This window comes from Rattus rattus, chromosome 3 (assembly GCF_011064425.1).
Source record: "Rattus rattus isolate New Zealand chromosome 3, Rrattus_CSIRO_v1, whole genome shotgun sequence".
NCBI lineage: Eukaryota > Metazoa > Chordata > Mammalia > Rodentia > Muridae > Rattus > Rattus rattus.
In genome coordinates this window covers 49,318,492-49,336,458 of record NC_046156.1, presented here as the reverse complement: position 1 = coordinate 49,336,458, position 17,967 = coordinate 49,318,492, and the positions used below count along the sequence as shown (strand labels likewise).

The 17,967-nt window shown below is 46.3% G+C and overlaps 1 protein-coding gene across 1 annotated transcript; it reads left to right on the top strand.

The window, feature by feature from the left end:
• The first annotated feature begins 3,146 nt into the window (after positions 1–3,146).
• Positions 3,147–14,398, top strand: Henmt1 (HEN methyltransferase 1). The gene is made up of 7 exons (XM_032897452.1): positions 3,147–3,298; positions 4,646–4,771; positions 7,448–7,560; positions 8,364–8,498; positions 11,037–11,216; positions 12,093–12,270; positions 13,552–14,398. The coding sequence occupies exons 1-7, from the start codon at positions 3,257–3,259 to the stop codon at positions 13,978–13,980; spliced, it is 1,203 nt and encodes a 400-aa protein (XP_032753343.1). The 5' UTR covers positions 3,147–3,256; the 3' UTR covers positions 13,981–14,398.
• The last annotated feature ends 3,569 nt before the right edge of the window (positions 14,399–17,967 follow it).

Genomic DNA, 17,967 nt, shown 5'->3' with positions numbered 1-17,967 from the left:
TAGCTGATTTCAGGAGGCCATTGGCTTTCCTGGCTCTGGTCTCTGCTCAGTTTAGTGGACTTCTACCCAGTTAGATCCGCTACTCTGAAACAGAGCTTTGCTTAGGGTTGTTTTACACAACAACAAAATAAGTGTAAAAGTAGAAACAAGCCAAAAAAGGTACGTTCTATACTCTTTCATGACTTGTGTGTCCTTCTGCTTCTTCCATCTGTCGTTCCTTACGTCTTAGGGTTCACTGCTGTGAACAGACACCATGACCAAGGCAAGTCTTATAAAGACAGCATTTAATCGGGGCTGGCTTACAGGTCAGAGGTTCGGTCCATTATCATCAGGGTGGGAACATGGCAGTGTCCAGGCAGGCATGGTGCAGGAGGAGCTGAGAGTTCTTCATCTTCATATGAAGGCGGCTAGCACAATACTGACTTCCAGGCAGCTAGGGTGAGGAGCTTAAGCCCATGCCCACAGTGACAAACTTATTCCAACAAGGCCACACCTCCTAATGCTGCCACTCCCTGGGCCATGCATATACAAACCATCACACCTTATTACCTGGTATCACCCTTTCTGGTCTCTCTAAATCTTAGACTATAGAAAAACTTAGGTGGGTAGGGAAGGAAGGGATTGTTTTGGTTCAAAGTTCCAGGTTACAATCCTTCTCCCTACCCACCACCCCTTGGGAAGACATAGGAGACGGAACTTGAAACAGCTGGTCACGTGGCACTTAGTCTGGAGGCAGAGTGAATGCTTCAGCTCTCTTTCTCAGTTGAAGGCAGAGTATACAACATTTAGCCGGTCAAGCCTTTCCATCACAATTAGGGGAATCAAGACAATCCCCCCACCATGGGATGCTCTGTGGATTCTAGATTGTGTCAAGCTGACATCACCACTCTCCAACACACCTCCCTAGTGCGGAGGTCAGCTTCTTTTCAGGTTTTTATTATTTTTTTTCTATCTTGAAGTGCATTTATGTCATCTTAAAGGTTCTATTTAAATTATATCCCATAATAAGACATAAGTCCCTTTAATAAAGTGTGTTTGAGGGGTTGGGGATTTAGCTCAGTGGTAGAGCGCTTGCCTAGGAAGCGCAAGGCCCTGGGTTCGGTCCCCAGCTCCAAAAAAAAGAAGTAAGTGTGACTTTCCAACACACTTCAGAAGAATAAAGTGTGTTTGAACTGCATGTGTGCTAAGCCATCAGGAAACTCTCCAACTCTAATAATACATGAATGATCCTATCTCAAAAGCTGGAGTTACAGTTTTCTCCATGAGCTCTAGACTCTCAAGTACTGAAAACAAGATGTAATTTATCTTTGTGCTACCCTGTAACTATCAGGGTGATGCTTTTGCACAGGTAAGTTAGTGGACATTTGAATATTTAATATTTCATTTGTGGCTTTTTTCCCCTTAGAGGCAAGTGTAGACCAGCATTCTTTAGTACTGGAAGCTGTTCTTAAATTTCTGATCCCTAACTCCAAGCACTGTCACCACAGGCATGCACTACACCATGTCCAGCTTATTTATGGTATATTTAGCAGGCTACTCACTAGGAAACACAAGCTTTGGAATAAATTAATGAATATTTGAGACAAGGGTCTCATGCTGCCTAAGCTGGCATGATTGTCGACTTTGATTTCCTGATTCTCCCCACTATGTGAGATTACAATGTGCCTTCATGAAACCTGGGTCAGTTTTTGCTTTTAAAGAAGTTTTTTCCTCTCCCTCTCCCATCTCAGGTGTTTCCATCACCTTCTTTGGTTGCATACAGCAAGTGTAAAATTGACAAAAAGGAGGGCATACTAACACTACCCGTTTTCTGAGATCAGGCAGTCCTTAAAGTGTATGTGGTTAAAAAAAATGGTTTAGTGTTGGAAGCTGAAAGAATATGTTTAAGAGCTTAGGTGGTTGGGATTCAACTTTACCCAGTTTATGGTCCCTATAAGACCCTCGTGCTATTAATTGTTCTGGGCCAGCAGGCTCGCGCTGAGCTCACCTGCCTCTTCTGTGGCCTGCCATTGGTCCGGACGATGTCCACGTCTCTTGCGCGCACGAGAAGCCTCGCACCCGGGGCTCCACGGACCTAACAGCCACAGAGCCTGTAGCCTGGCCGCCGGTCTGGGCCGCACCCAACAGTCGCGGCAGGGGCAGGTCGCTGCAGCGCGAGGGTCTGGGATGCTGTGGGGCTGAGAGTCGTGGTTCCCGGGGTTCTGAAGATCGGTGGGAAAATGTCTTCGGGGCATGCGCCACAGCGGCCGTTAAGTGACCCAAAACCGACACCTTGGAGGCGTCAGCCTGGAGGTATGGGGCCGGAGCATGGCCGAGCTTCGCACGCCCAGCGAGGACCCTGAGGGCTCAGAGCGCAGGCGCGAGGCGCAGGGCCAGCCGGCAGCCAGGTGAGGAGCACGGGTGGAGCAGCGCGGCTGCGCGGGCGTCAGGGGCGGGGCCCGCAGCGACACGGTTCTGGGCGGGACTTTGAGCAGCTTGTTTTCCGGGGTGGATTTGCCTCTTTCCCATGGGTAAGTGATGCTGGGGCTTGATGAGGACTAGAGATGGAACACTAACACTATTACTCACACCCCCGAGCCGAGGTTCATAAATACACATCAGGAAACCACTGAAAAGTTGGTAGTTGATCTCTTGTTTACTTCAGATTAAGTTCTAGTTGTTAGGAACATGTGTAATAGAGTACCAACATTCAAGTCCCCAAGTGAATTGGATCGGTGTTGCAGCTTCACTGGCTTATTAAGGGCATCCGCCGCACCCCGGATTCATTTGATGATGTTTGAGAAGGTACTGAAAGCAGAATGGATGAGGTTGAGATTTCGAGGATGACGTTGAACTCCCACTTTCCGAGTGCTGAGTTACTGCCGAGCACCCCTGGGTCTGGTTTTATGCAGTGTTGGGGAGATCCAATAAGCTTCAGACTTGCTATGTATGCATTCTGTAAAACAAACAGCATCTATAACTCAAGGCCGAGGATCTTAGCACTAGCGTGTATCACACTGAGCTAGTATTATCGCGCTTTGCCGAGTTGCACGGTTTTAGAACCCGTCGTCAGCATCTCACTGCTTACAGGGTGAAAACTCTGTGGGCAAGTGGTAACAGAGGAGAAGGCGCCAGAATGCTTACTCCTTTTCCTCCGGACCATCGTTTCTTCCAGGCATCTCGTATGAAAAGGGTTTAATTGGCGTTTACAGCTCAGTTGCCGCTGATTCTGATACAGAGCCCAGAGAATAAATCTGGATTTTTACTTTTTGTCACAATGGAAGTCGAAAACCAAATGGAAACGGCAGAAAACATACCGGTAATTGGCACCCTTCTTACCCACCCACATGGGTCTCATGTACTCTGGAGAAAGGACAAACCATCCTATTTGGGCCCTTGCATCTCTCTCCAGGGCGTTGAACTAAATAAATGTCCACATTTGATGCATATAAAGTAAAAACACAGTTGTTATTTAAAAAAAAAATCTCTAAACAAGCACATGGGTCACCTGGAGATTTTATATTTCCTTTTCTTTACCTAGAGAGTTTAAAGTGTAGAATTTTATCTGAGGTCCATTGAGACCGAAGACTTTGCATTTCTAAGTTTCCAGGAAGATGTTATACTCGTTGAGAGACCACACTTGGAAACCTAGGTGGAATCTCCCTGTGTGTAGCGTTTGGGCACTATCTAGTGCAACCGAGGAAGGAACCGAACTTTACCTTGATTAATTTTGGCACTAACTAAACTCTGGGTTCAGTCCCCAGGACATCTAGGGAGAGGGAGAGGAGGCGGGGGCTTGGTTGCATGCGGGGTGTGTTTTATTGTATTGCTGGGGATGGAGGCCAGGGCCACACCCATGGAAGACAAGTGGTCTGCTGTGCTAATCTACATCTCAGCCCCCTGTGTAATGGGCTTTTATTGGATATTGTTACTCTAGATACAGGTTGTTTTGGTTTAGTCCTTTACAGTACTTGTAGGAATAGTAGGGACAGCTGCTGCAGACACAGCTTACATTTCTTTTTCTCTTGGATCTGCTGGGGGGAAGTGGAGGCCATTCTGACTTAGGGCTGTTTCAACGAGAACAGAAGGGCTTAACTCTGGGTAAGTAAAGCCAGGGCAGCTGAAGATGGAAATATACAGAGAGAGATGTAGGCAAGGAGTAGGGTATGGGAAGATAGGATAAATGCATAGAAAATTAAGAAGAAACACGAAGGTGGGAAACTCACTTTAACGGAGTTAGCATAATTGCAGAATTCTTGCTAAAACTGGCCTATGCAGTCCAAAGACTGGGATCCAAACTCAGATCAAAGCCCTGATAGAGAAGGGGCCTCAGAAGTTTGAGGGAAGCCTGGGAGGTTGAGAGAGAGAGAGAGAGAGAGAGAGAGAGAGAGAGAGAGAGAGAGAGAGAGAGAGAGTTTCTTAGTCTTCGGTCTGTCTGGACCACGGTCCTTGGCAGTTCACACAGTAAAGAGGTCCCTGTTTATCTACAGGACGCAGAAAAGCCCTGTCAGGGTGCACTGCAAGGAGCTTGTGTAGCACGGTGACTTTTAGGTGACTTTAGGTCTGAGCTGCTGTTGCCCAGATTGATTGATCCTTTTGTTTTCTTCTTAAATGTCTAAAGTCATGTGTGATTGAAACCTTTCTGTTGTTGTTTAAAATCCTGCAGTGCAGTATGCTTGGTGATAATTTCAAAGAAGTTTGTGCAGAGAAGGTAATTAGGTTCAGGCCGCCATTATACAAACAACGGTACCAGTTTGTTAGAGATTTAGTGGATCGCCATGAACCCAAGAAGGTAATTATTATTATTATTATTATTATTATTATTATTATTATTGTTGTTGTTGTTGTTGTTGTTGTTGTTGTTATAAATGGTTAAGACTGCCCTATTAAAGTGGTTTATCAATATATTCATAAGACACAGGCACCCCCCCTCCCAGGATTCAGGATTAAAATAAGGGCTTTGGCCTGCTAGGCAAACCGTCTACTACTGAGCTACTTCCGCAGCCTGAAAGTACTTGGATGATTTGGGGCGTTGGATATGATTTTAGTACCTCATATACAAGTAGGAGGAAACTGGCAGTAAGAAAGGAAAAAATGACATGTGGTTTTGTAGATCTGGCTTCTACCTCGTAGGCTCAAGGGATCATCCTGCCTCAAGTTCTCGAGGCAGAGACTGCCATTGTGCCCAGCAGGAGAAACTTCAAAGTGATTATTGCAATAGGGAGAAGACTTTAAGGGTAGGAGCTCTGTGTGTTTAGAGTTAAGGAGGTTTTTTTCCCCTTTCTTCTTTTTTAAACCATAGGAGCATGAACAAAGTCACAAATTGGGAAAGTCATTGTGATAATCCCAGGAAGGGCCAGCAACAACATTTTTAACAGTTATTAAGGGCAGCTTAATTACGGTTATTTATTTTTGGAGACAGGGTCTTATAGTTCAAACTGGCTTCCAACTCCACTCTCCTGCCTCTCCCTCTCAAGTTTGTGATTACAGTGTTTGCCCTGACACCTGCCAAACACCAATCCCCACCCCCATCTGTTTTCCAATGTAAGGTCTGGCTATGTTGCCCCAGCTGGTCTCAAACTCTTGGGATAAAGCAAGATCTTTCCCCCTTCTCTCCTTTCTCCTCTCCCCTCCCATCTCCCTCTCCCCTCCCTTCTTCCTTCCCTACCCCTTCTCTCCCCTTTTCTTCCCCCCTCTTTTCTTTTCCTCTTTTCTTTCTTTCTTTCTTTTTTTTTTTCAAGAGGGTTTCTCTGTGTAGCCCTGACGGTCCTAGAACTCTGTAGACCAGGCTGGCCTGGAACTCAGAGATGCCTCTGCTTCCCAGTGCTGGAATTAAAGGTGTCTGCTGCCACACCTGGCCTCAAGTGATCACTTGCTTCCAATTTAGCCTTTATTCTTCCCCTGACAGTAGTGGGGCTCCAGGCATCTCCCAGCCTGGTCGGAAAGAACCACTGAGGAAAAGCGATTTCATCAGTTTGCAGAGGCACAGTTGAGTGGCGTGGGGGTTCAGTATGGAATTTCCCATGGCTCACTGTGATTGTTTCTTAAACAGTTTGAGAAATTGGGGCTGGAGATGTAGCTCAGCTTGTAGAATGCTGGCCTAGCATGCACAAAGCCCTGTATCCCAGAAACTGGGTATAACTGTTTAAGCCATTAACCCAGCACTCTTAGAACTCAGGAGGCAGAGGCAAGAGGATCAGAAGTTCAGGGTCATCCTTGGCTACACTTCAAGCCAGACTAGGCCACAGGAGACCCTGCCTCAATAAACAAATTAATACATAAACATAAGAAAGGAATTAAGAAATTAAATTTCTCTACGAGAGAGGAATAGAGCAGAGTTTTAGCAAGCTTTGCTTCTGAAGCATGAGGCTAAAACGCCAACCTCTGCTGGCACGGTGCCACAGACTTGTAGTCCTAACACACTCAGGCAGAGGCACGAGGCTTACCCTGAGTTTGAGGCCATCCTGGTCTGCAAAGTGGGTTCCAGGCCAGCAAGGAGTACATATGGAGGCCCTGCATAAACAAAACAAACCCAAAGCAACAAATCGCTTAAAAAAAAAAGGCTCAACTTATGATTCTTGCTTTGTAGCTGAACTCCCCATCTTCCCGCCTCTGATTTGCCAAGTGCTAGGATTATGAGTCTGTGCTATGACTCTTGGTTCACTTAGAGCTGGGAATGGGACCCAGGGCTTCAAGCATTCTAGGCAGGCACTTTTTATCAATTCAATTGCAACTCCAGCCTAACGTGATTATGAACGGGTCCAGTCTTCCCTGGACCCCCTAAGGCAGGGTCTCATATCCTGGCCGCCTTCAAACATAGTTTTCTGCCTCAGCATCTCCAGTGCTAGGATTATAAGCAGAAGACTGCCGTGCCTCTTTTTTTTTTTTTTTTTTTTTGGTTCTTTTTTTTTTTCAGAGCTGGGGACCTAACCCAGGGCCTTATGCTTCCTAGGCAAGCGCTCTACCACTGAGCTAAATCCCCAACCCCCCTGCCGTGCCTTTTTTATCTTCCTTGTGTCAAATATAGACAGAAGCAATTGTTCTGAACAGGAATGGTCCTGCGTCCTCCTTCCACATAATGGCTTTATGTTTTCACTCCTGACAGTCTCCCACGGAGACAGGACACACACACACACACACACACACACACACACACACACACACACACACACACACACACACACACAAACAGAGATGGGGGCCCCCCCAAAAGGTCAACATTGGTGTGTCTTCCTCTGTCACACATTAGGAATGTTTTCCGAGGTAGGTTTCTAACTGAACTTGGATATGTCAGATTTGGCGAGGCTGTAGGTAGGATTACAGGCACATTCCGCCACCTGACTTGATATAGGTGCTGGGCTCTGAACTTAGCTCGTTATTCTTGCAAGTGCCCCTCCCCTCCAGTTTTAAACACTCCCACCTTACTGGCTATGAATGTCTTGCAAATGACACTGTGTCTCATCTATAGGTTGCAGACCTGGGATGTGGTGATACCAAGCTCCTAAAGCTGCTAAAAATCTACCCGTGCATTCAGCTGCTTGTTGGGGTGGATATCAATGAGGAAAAATTGCATTCAAATGGGTAATGCTTCTAGTCCTATGGTGTGGATGTGGTTTGTCCCCCAAAGTGCTTGTGTTGGAAGCCTGGTCCCCAGAATAGTAGTAGAACTATGGAGAAATGAGGTATAGTCATAGGTCATGGAGTCTTTTCCACACTAAATGCATCTTCTCTTTCTCTCTCTCTTCAGACACGTTCTTATGATATAGTGCAGAGCACCCTTATTTTAAATTTGCAGTGTGCCCCACCATGCCTGGTTTAAAGCCTGACTCTGAGGTGTGGGTTAGTTCTCATGGCTGGGTTAGGTCTCGTGACTGCGTCAGTTCTCAGGGAGGATGGTAAAGGGAGCATGCACTTGGTGCCTTCACACCACACTCCCTCTTCTGCTTCTCTGACACATATTAGATTTCTAGATCATTTCGAGACCTGCTCTTCTAAAGAGCAAAGAGCCAAAACACCTCTGGTCCAAAGAGAGGCAAAGTGTGAAAATGAGAACCACATTGAGCATTAAAATCGTGTTCTTCCTGGCCTAACTCTCACTGCGGAAGGAACTTGCCTGATGGCCTAGGGTTTTGTACAAGAAGAGAAAAGCAGGCCAAGTTAGAGTCGCATCAGTGTGGGCAGAAGGTGATAATCTAGAGCTGTAGCAGCCAGAATTCCTCTTCCCTTTATTTTTGTGGGGTTGGGAATCACAGGAAATGATTGCCGGGTCAGGGGCTCTCCTTGCTTAGCTGGGAAGTCCTTTGCCACTGAGCCGCTCTCTAGCCCCAGGTTTGCTAAGTCGGTTGCTTGCCAGTGTTTCTGACTTAAGGATGGTTCCTTTGCAGGCATCGCTTGTCTCCCTATTTGGGGGAGTTCGTAAAACCCCGAGATCTAGATTTGACTGTCACCTTGTATCATGGCTCTGTTGTGGAGAGAGACTCGCGCTTGCTTGGATTCGATTTGATAACATGCATTGAATTGTAAGTCTGAAAGTCGTATAAACTGTTCATTTTGGAAAACATGAAGGAGCTAGTCTCAGAAATGAATGTGGTTATTTGCAAAAAAAAAAAAAAAAAAGCTCGTCACTTGGGTGTATCTTTTTACTTTTAGTATTTTACTTGGGAATTCCAAATATGAAGACAATTCCAAAAATAGACATTCATATACTCACCACACAGCCAGCTGTTAATGCGTCCCTTCTCTTGCTTATCAGGTTACACGTGCACTCTCTCCCTCCACACAGTGGGTTTCTCTTGAAATAATTAAGGGAAGATTGCACGTGTGTGTGTGTGTGTGTGTGTGTGTGTGTGTGTGTGTGTGTGTGTGGCAAGGCATGCGTCTTGTGTGTCTTTGCCCTGTTTAAAGATTTCATTCTGGGGCTGGAAAGATGTCTTAGTTACTAAGAACACTTGTTCTCCCAGCACCCACATGGTAGCCAGCATCCATAACCCTCTTCCATGGGCTCCGACTCCTTGCTTTGACCTCCTTGCCTACCTCTGGGCATGGGGTACGCAAGTAAACACTCACATGCATAATAATAAACTTGTTTGCATTTCTCTTTTTATAGTGCATTATGTTTTTTAGACTTTAAATTTACTTTTATGTGTATTAGCATTTGCCTGGATATATGTCTGTACCATATGTGTACAGTGCCTGAGGAAGATTGGATGCCCTGGGACTGGAATCACAGACAGTTGGCAGTTGTGAGCCACCATGTAGGTGCTAGGAATTGAACTCTGTTCCTCTGGAAGAGCAGCCACTGCTTTTAACCACGAGCCATCTCTCCAGACTCTGTCTTCCTTCCTTCCTTCCTTCCTTCCTTCCTTCCTTCCTTCCTTCCTTCCTTCCTGAGTCTAACATAGACTAGGACGGTCTCAAACTTGATGTGTATAATCTTGAATTACTTATGCTGTCTCGTTTGCCCTAGCTGTTGGGATGGAGGGCTGAGCTACCGTGCTCAGTTTTATGTGGTACTAGGGATTGGAAGCAGGCCTTTGCACCTTTTATCTCTCTTGCTCTTGATTTGTAGTCTTATTACATTTTGATCAGCCAGAATACAGGGAATCATATCAGTTTTTCTGTATTTGGTAAGATATGCTTTAGGCCCTAATGCAGAATGCATTTTAGCAAATGTTCCATGGACTGCTGAGAAGCATGTGTTTGGGTAGAATGTTCTATCGATTATGCTTAGTCCTTTTGACCCACAATTCATTTAATTCAGATATTTCTTTTGTTGGGATGGCCTGTCAGTTGGTAAGAGTTGGGTATTAATGATTCTCTTCTGCTGTGCTGGGGTGTGATGGCACATGTAGAAATCGGAAATGTCTTTAAAACATTATTGTCCCGTGTTTTGAGATTATAACTATGCCGTTTCTCCTCTTCCCTTTCCTTTCTCCAAGTCCTCCATGAATGGTGTTTGTCTGAGACGGGGCGGGGTTTGCCACTGGTCCCTAGCTCCATCCCTGTCATGGTTTCTTTATCACTTGTAGTTAGAGATTCACAGACAGTGTGGGATTAGCAACTAATCCCACCGTTGGTTTCAACCAGGGCCACTCATTCTTTACCCTTGGTCTCACTCGCTTAGGCTTTTCCTCTCTGCATAATTTCCTGTATGCAGTTTTCATATAATCCACTTGAGAGTACCCTGGAGTAAATGGCCTTTTACTTCCAAATGTTTAAGATATCCTAAAAATTTATATTAGGTGTGTGTAGGGGGTTGGGGGGTGGGCAGAGTTGGTCCTAGGGAACTCAGGTTGTCACACTTGGTGGTAAGCACTTTTACTTGGTAGCCGTATTACAGACCTTTAAACATCTTCTCAAAGAAGGAATGCTTTGGGCTAATGAGATGAGTCAGCAGGAAAAGGCACTTACTGTGTAAGTCTAGATCTGGGTTCAATTTCCAGAACCTATATAAAGGTAGAAGGAGAGAGGTGGTTCTCAGTGTCATACTCTGGCTTTTATATATTGGGGTTACAGATGTATGTTCCAGTGCCAGATTGTTTCTGTGAGGACAGGGGATCTGAACTGAGGCCCAAGTATGTCCACAAGTGTGTGTGTGTGTGTGTGTGTGTGTGTGTGTGTGTGTGTGTGTGTTCAGGTGCCTCTGGAAGCTAGAAGAAGGCATGCCATTCCCTGGATCTGGAGCTGTACGGGTGGCTGTGAGTCACCTGATGTGGCTCCTCTAAGCGTAGTGTGTGCTCATGGTTGTGGTGCTATCTGTGTAGTTGCCTGGGAATGTGATTTTAAAAAGAGCACACAGCGGCAATGTTGTGTTCTCGGGACATCAGATCAAGGGCTGTACAAACTCAGATGCTTTCAAAAAGGAATATTGATATGAGTTGTATAGAATGCAGCAGACGATCTTAGTTGACGCATCAATCCTGGGAATGGTTCAAAGTAATAGTTGTTCATGGGTTGAGGACTGTTGCATTATCAAAGGAGCGGAACTCAACATCCAACTAGGGAAAGTCATCCAAGCGAAGCCACGTTAATTCTACCTTTCTTATTCACCACTTTAGAATAGAACATCTGGATTCAGATGATCTGGCCAGATTTCCTGAAGTGGTTTTTGGATACCTGTCACCAGCCATGGTTGTCATCAGCACACCAAATGCTGAATTCAACCCCCTGTTTCCTACAGTGACCCTGAGGGACGCCGATCATAAGTTTGAGTGGAGCAGAATGGAGTTTCAGACCTGGTAAGTTCAGAAGGGTGTGTGTGTGTGTGTGTGTGTGTGTGTGTGTGTGTGTGTGTGTGTGTGTGTTTTGGTCAGAGCCCTGTTATAGGAAATAAGCTTTGAAATGTCTGTCTTACCTAAACTTTCTTCATTCTAGCAAGGTCTCCATGTGAGACTTACAGTGTAGTAAGAGTACATGCAAAGCAGAACATTTGGGCAGCAGCTGAAGAGTGTGTGTGTGTGTGTGTGTGTGTGTGTGTGTGCCTACTACATGTCTTTAAGAGGCTCCTAGTGTTGGCATAGGATGAGGACCAAAATGGGGAAGGTCTAGGCTGTGAGGTAAGCTCACATCCATGTTTGGGGTGGTTTCTTGGCTCATGCACGTTTTTTGGTGTAATTCCAAATGTGCATAGTTTAGGCTGCAGTCTTTGAGGTAGCCTCATCCACCCCTCCTCTCTGCCTGACTCATAGGCTTCTTTTACTCTCCCTCTGGTGACTTAGAAACTGAAAATGTTCCATTGCCTTCATTCCCTAGAGAAGTGGGGCATCCTGTGAAACATCATACACCTGCACCGGAACCTGCAACTTTAGGGGTTTTTGTTTTGTTTTGTTTTTTTGTTTTTTTTTTTGTTTTTGTTTTTGTTTTTGTTTTTTTGAGGTGGTATCTCCTTATATGGCTAAGGCTAGCTTTCAACTCCCAATCCTTCTGCTTCATCAGTCCGAGTGGCATGATAGGCGCTTGCCACCATGCTTGGCTAAGAAATACTCTGATTCATTATATTTCCGTGTTTCTTAACCCTGCCGACAAGAAGGCACTTAAGACTTGTTTGTCAGATAGGCTGTTTAGCCATAACTATATGTTCAGAGAAGTGATCTCCCTCTGTTGTTTGATTTCAGGGCTACACAGGTGGCAAACTGCTACGATTACTGTGTGGAGTTCACTGGGGTGGGGACACCCCCAGCTGGATCTGAGCATGTTGGATATTGCACCCAGATAGGTGTCTTTAGGAAAAACGGTGGGAAGCTCTCTGAGCCCTCTGCTTCCCAGCAGCATGACCAGCATGTTTATAAAGCTGTGAGTATTCTCATGAGGTAGCTGCAGGGCCAGAGGTCCGAGCGTCAGCATGACGGACAGTGGGGAACGAGGACAACTACCACTACTCCTTCCTTCCTCCCTACCTCCCTCCATCCTCCCTTCCTTCCTCACTCCTTCCTTCCTTCCCTCATTCTTTTCCTCTGCTTCTTTTCTCTTTCGTTCCCCTCCCCCTCTGTGTCTCCCCCTCCCCCTCTTCTTCCTCTTCCTCCTCCTCCTCCTCCTTCTTTTCTTCTTCTTTTGTTACTGGTTCCCAAAGTAGACAGGGGTAAAAAAGGCCTGTTTTTTGTTTTTTGAAATTTCTCTCTGTCTTCTCTCTTTCTGTCCTTTTTTGGACAGCATCTCACTCTGTAGCCCCGGCTGGCCTAGACTGGCCTTGAACACACACAGATCTGCCTACCTCTACCTCCCAAGTGCCAGGATTAACAGGGTGCATCCTAACACCTAGCTAAATGGCCTTATTTTGATGCTTATCATAGAAAGATCCTTCAGGCTGGATGAGCAATGGCTGAGTTGGCCTATGGCTTCCTTGCAGACTGCCTGGCTCCTTGGCATTGTGTTACAGAGAACAGCTTGCTGAGGTCTTCTTAGAATGCAGAACTTTTGCTGCCTCCTTTGTAATCTCTCAGGATTGTCGGGCAGTAAAGAGGAAGCCAGTAAGAGTTCCTCTATAGCCTGTGATTAGTGATTAGTGTAAGAGCGTGAGTGTGAGGGTACACACACACACACACACACACACACACACACACACACACACACACCTTTCAAAAGAATACATTCTTCATTTGATGGAATCACTTTCATTTAATTTAAGTTTTTCTTTTGCTTGTGTGTCTCTTCATTGCCTGGCTCTCTCGGCTCAGTAGCTGAAACACTGAAACACTGGGTTATGGGTTCCATCCAGCCCACCACCATCTGTTAATTCTGTCTCACCAGATCCAGTGCACTCTTCCGGCCTCAGTGGGCGCCAGACATGCATATGGTACACCAACATACACACAAGCAAAACACTCTTACATGCACAATAATAAATCCTAAAAGAACTCAGGTTAGTGCCTGCTGCTAGAAACTGACTGGGATGTAGCTGGCGTTAGAATTGGAAGCAAACCAGTTAGCCAGTGCCTGCGTGTGCTTGACTCCCAGTTAAATCCAGGCTTTTACAATGAGTGGTTCTGACACATATGCAGGAGGCACATGTTCTTAGGGCTAGATTGCTGATGGTTTGAAAAGCTCCGGTATTCTGTTTGGTTTTCTTCCCTTCAGGTTTATACAACCTCCTACCCGAGTTTACAGCAGGAGAAGGTGCTCAAGTTTGTACTGGTTGGGGAACTCCTGATACAAGTGGACCGCCTGAGGCTGAGACACCAGAGAATGCTGCGGGAACAGGAGAAGGAGCGGGGCCCTCAGCCCTGGTACGCGGACTCCTCCCCAGCCCCCCACCTGCTGTTGGGAGCAGTCTTCACAGAGGCCGAGAAGGCCAGGATAGAAAATTCTCCCAAACCCTTCTGTGAAGGAGAGAAGTTTTACATCCCCCTGCAGAGACTGCTCACTTACCCCAAACTGCACCGGCTGTGTGCTGACGAAGACAGGATGCGGTCCCTCATCGCTGACTCGGTGTGCTTAAGCAGTGATGGCTCCGCAGTCGTGGTTGACCTCCATAATTCTTGGGATTATCGGCCTGAGGATAACTGAGCCATCCGGATTTCCTGAAGCTCGGACACCGGCTGATAGTTGGGTTCGTTTAGAATTCGCACTTTTTTTGTTTTAGTGGTGCTGGGACTTGAACCCTTGCTCATGGTAAGCAAGCACTCTGCCTCTCGGCTACATCCTCAGCCCCAGAATTTAAGCTTTGTACAGTCATCATTCAAGAAGTATTTCGAGAGTTACACAGATCGGGTCCTGATCTGGATGACAGCTCTGCCTGACACACAGACTGTTCTTGGGCTTACCCAAACCGAGTTGCTTTCCTTTAAAATTAGATTTTTTAAAAAATTTTTTGGTGTTTACAACAATATAGAAATTGGATGTGGTAATGTGTTAATTTTGTCCTCACCCATATTTTGGTGTTAGAGCTGTATGTTGTATGTGACATTAAAACATTTAAATGTAATCAAAGCCACTTGAGAACCTTTCCCAGGGCTGGGCATAGAGGCCCAGCCTTGCAATCCTAGCACCTGGATAGATGAGACATGAGAAACAGGAGTTTGAGGCTAGCCTGGGCTACATGGTAAGACCCTATCTCAAAAACAAAAACCAGTTCCTCTGCCCAGTTTTTCCCAGGGATGATGTAGTTTTAAAATCTAGGATTATTTTTTTTTTGTCAAATTTTACCTATTATATTTGGCATAAAAGGGTGCGTGAAAAAGGAGCACAGGTTGTTTTGAAGGGTATGGAGATCCATACCCCACCCCGCACCCTTTGTGGTGTCGGAGGTCGAATCCCAGGGCTTTGCACATCCTAGGCAAGTGGTCATCATCCGCATGTCAACACCCTCCCAGAGCTTTCTGGCTGGAGTTGGTGTGGTAGTAGCTGCAGGAGAGAGAAATGTGACTTTGTTAAATGAAAAAGGGGCTTCAAGGAGATATTCTTGTGTGAGGTGTGGGAGTCCAGAGGTAGCTCAACCAGGCATGCTGTGCAGTGTCGGAGACACGGGTGTCCATCTTAATAACCACGGCAGACATGGGGGCGTAACCTGGCATAGCCTACACTAGCAGAAAGGAAGAGAGGTGGAGCGCCAGCTGCCTAGTGTGCTTTGCTGCTTGTTGCTAGGCAACCCTACTGACCGTTCCTGTGCTCCTATAAGGCAGTGAGGGAAGTTGAGAAGTGCAGTCTGTGTTCTGAGGGGCTGTATGCATACTCGGTCATCTCTTAAGGAACCGGAAGAGAACGGACATAATAAACTGCCTGGGCCACACGGCATAGTCTGACCTCCCTGAGATGTGCTCCGTGGCTGCAGAGTTGGTCCCTGGGCAAGCGCTCTGTGGACACTTATTCTTAAGCTGAATCTTCAAGGGTTCATAATCAGTAGATGTGGTGAGAGGTTTTCACTGGGAAAAGTCCTAAGCACTGACAAGCAGCTGCCCTCTTAAGTCCCGTAGACTAAGCCACCAGATCTTCGTGTGCCACCACGTGCTCGAAGGTGTACATGACAGAGACAGGTTTGCAGCCTTCTCCCCTCCCAAGCCCTTCGCCTTCCTACAGCTGTGCCCACGGTTTGTCTTCGGGCTCCCTGCTCATCCGTGCTCCTTGCGGAAGCCACGTTTTCTAGCCAGAGTCAAGCTTTTTATCGTATCTTCCTCTGACTTAGTCCATCAGTTATCTTGAATCCTGATGACTTGATTCCTTACCCACAGACCCCTATGTGCTTACAACCTATGGGGGCTGGGACTGCTTTCTCATTTCCCACTTCCCCAGGGCTCCAACATGCTACCGTTGAGCCACACTTCCAGCCCTTGGCTTTTACTTACATTCTGCGTTTGGGTTCACCTCCCAGCTTTGATAAACACATTTCTTTGCACATTGGAAGGTTTATTAACAACTCCAACCAGGGATCATTATAGTTCTCATAGGTAACCTTTAGCATTTAGCATGGCCCCTGTCACAGCTCTTCAACTCTGCTTGAGTTGAGGCCTAGAGTAATTTTCTGTTTCCATAAGCAAACATTAGTTTTAGTTACTACTTATCTCCCGGAGTGGCTTTTGGATTTAGTCTGTCACAGTCTGCTCTTTCCCCTTTCCTTGGTCCCAGGGCTCTGTGTGCACAATGCAGGCACCCCTTAGCAGCCCACAAAGGGGGATCTTTCTAAAGAACGAGGACAACTAGAGATTGCGGTTCCCAGCGCTGCCTGTGACTGCAGACCTACGCCTCATGTAGCAGGGGCGTGCGTGCCTGAGACCCCAGCACTTGGGGAGCGGAGACAAGTTCAGAAGTTCAGAGTCCTCCTCGTCTACATAGTGAGTCTGAAGCTACCATGGGTTACTGAGGCTCTCTGTCTCCACACACACTTTAAAAACCAAAGGCAGAAAGCAACCAGTCAGGTCTGCTAGGGGAATCTCTCCCCAGTTATGTGTAAAATGAGGAGTGAAGCTCTTATAAATGCTAGATAGTGTGTTGTCGCATTGACCAGTTAGAGAGGCAGCAGCCTTTAGATTTTCTCAGACTGAGTAGCCAAGCACCTGGCAGCCTTCAAGGAACAAGTAGAGAAGTGCGAACAAGCACACAACTAGCGCACGCGCAGTCCCCTCTGCCCTCTGTGACTTTTACATTGCTCCTAATCAGACTCAACACACACAGGCGCACAGACACATCATGCACACACACACTCCCCTCTGCAGAATGGCGTGCCCACGCAGGATGAAGCGGTGGTCTCTTCAACCACAGCCCCTGCTGGACACGTTGCCCGTGAGGCCTTCACTTTCCCTCACACCACTTCACAGCTCATTTGAGCCTTGCCCTTGGAGGTGGAGTGACAGATCTCCTTTCCTGTTCCACCTTAGTGTAGGAGTTTTCAGGGAGCTTCCTGGGAAATCAGACATGGGAAATGCACCCTTCGAGGTCCTGATGTCTCACGCTACCTTCATATCTGAAACCTTGCAAGCCTTGGAACGAGGCCTTCCTAGGCTCTTACTGTCTGGAGATACTGAGGAATATCTCTGTGCTGGGATCCAGTCCAGGACCCTGCAGATGTTAAGCAGGGGTTTTGCTGAGCTCAACCCCAGCCACAAGTGTTTTGTGTAATTTTAATCCTCCTCACTTTGTTTTCCTGCTGGGGAGCTCCTCCTAGGAGTACATTGTCCCTTATATCTTGAGTAAGGCACTGGTTCGTGCTGAGAAGCTTATGCATGGAAAGGAAGTACATTTTCTTTCAAGCTTAAATTCTGACTGAATTTCAGGTGTTTGAGACCTTGCGTTTTTTTCTCAGACTCACTACATAGCTGAACGTGGCCTTGAACGTCTTGCCTCTGCCTCCCAAGTGCTTCATACATGCCGGGCAGGCACTTTACCAACTGAACTACATCCCCAGGCCTCTGATGTTTGAGATCTTAATGAGGAAGATTGTTGATACTTTTAAGCCTCCCTGAAAACAAACATAAAAAAGCAGCTGAGTCCCAAATGCCCTTTCTTACTTATTCCCAGCACACTCAGGGCCTGAGTTTGAGCCCCTAGTAGCATGAAATAAAAGATTCAGCTAGATATGGTGGCACACACCTGCAACTTCAACACTCAGGAGGCAGAGACAAATTTGTGGTCAACCTGCTCTACACAACATGTTTCAGGACAGCCCGGGCTACATAGTGAAACCCTGTCTCAAACCAGGAAACAAAGGAACAAAAACTGTTAAATTATTTTTCTTCTCTTGTAATTTATGAAATGAAAAGCACAGTTCAGAATAACACAATCTAGAGTAAAGCTTGTCATACCTTAGTTCTTTTTATCCCTAATACCCACCACCTCATAGTCTTTTGGGGGGGGTGTGCTCCTGGCTTCTCCGGTTCTTGTTTGTTTTCCCGCAGAGAGAGCAGCTCTGCCCACTTTGCATAGAGTTCAGTTCACTGTTTTATATCAATTCCCAACAAATGGCGTAAGTGCATAGTGTTTTTTTTAATACTTGTTATCTTTGTTCTTCTACTAATATGTGTTTTAAATATTTACTATTTAAGTCTTACAGACATTTGTGTG

Bases quoted from the DNA above. Each gene is read 5' to 3' on its own strand.
- Henmt1 (XM_032897452.1), top strand. From the start codon at position 3,257: ATGGAAGTCGAAAACCAAATGGAAACGGCAGAAAACATACCG. The intron at 4,772-7,447 runs GTAATTATTATT...TCTCATCTATAG, and splicing joins ATCGCCATGAACCCAAGAAG to GTTGCAGACCTGGGATGTGG. The intron at 11,217-12,092 runs GTAAGTTCAGAA...GTTTGATTTCAG, and splicing joins AGAATGGAGTTTCAGACCTG to GGCTACACAGGTGGCAAACT.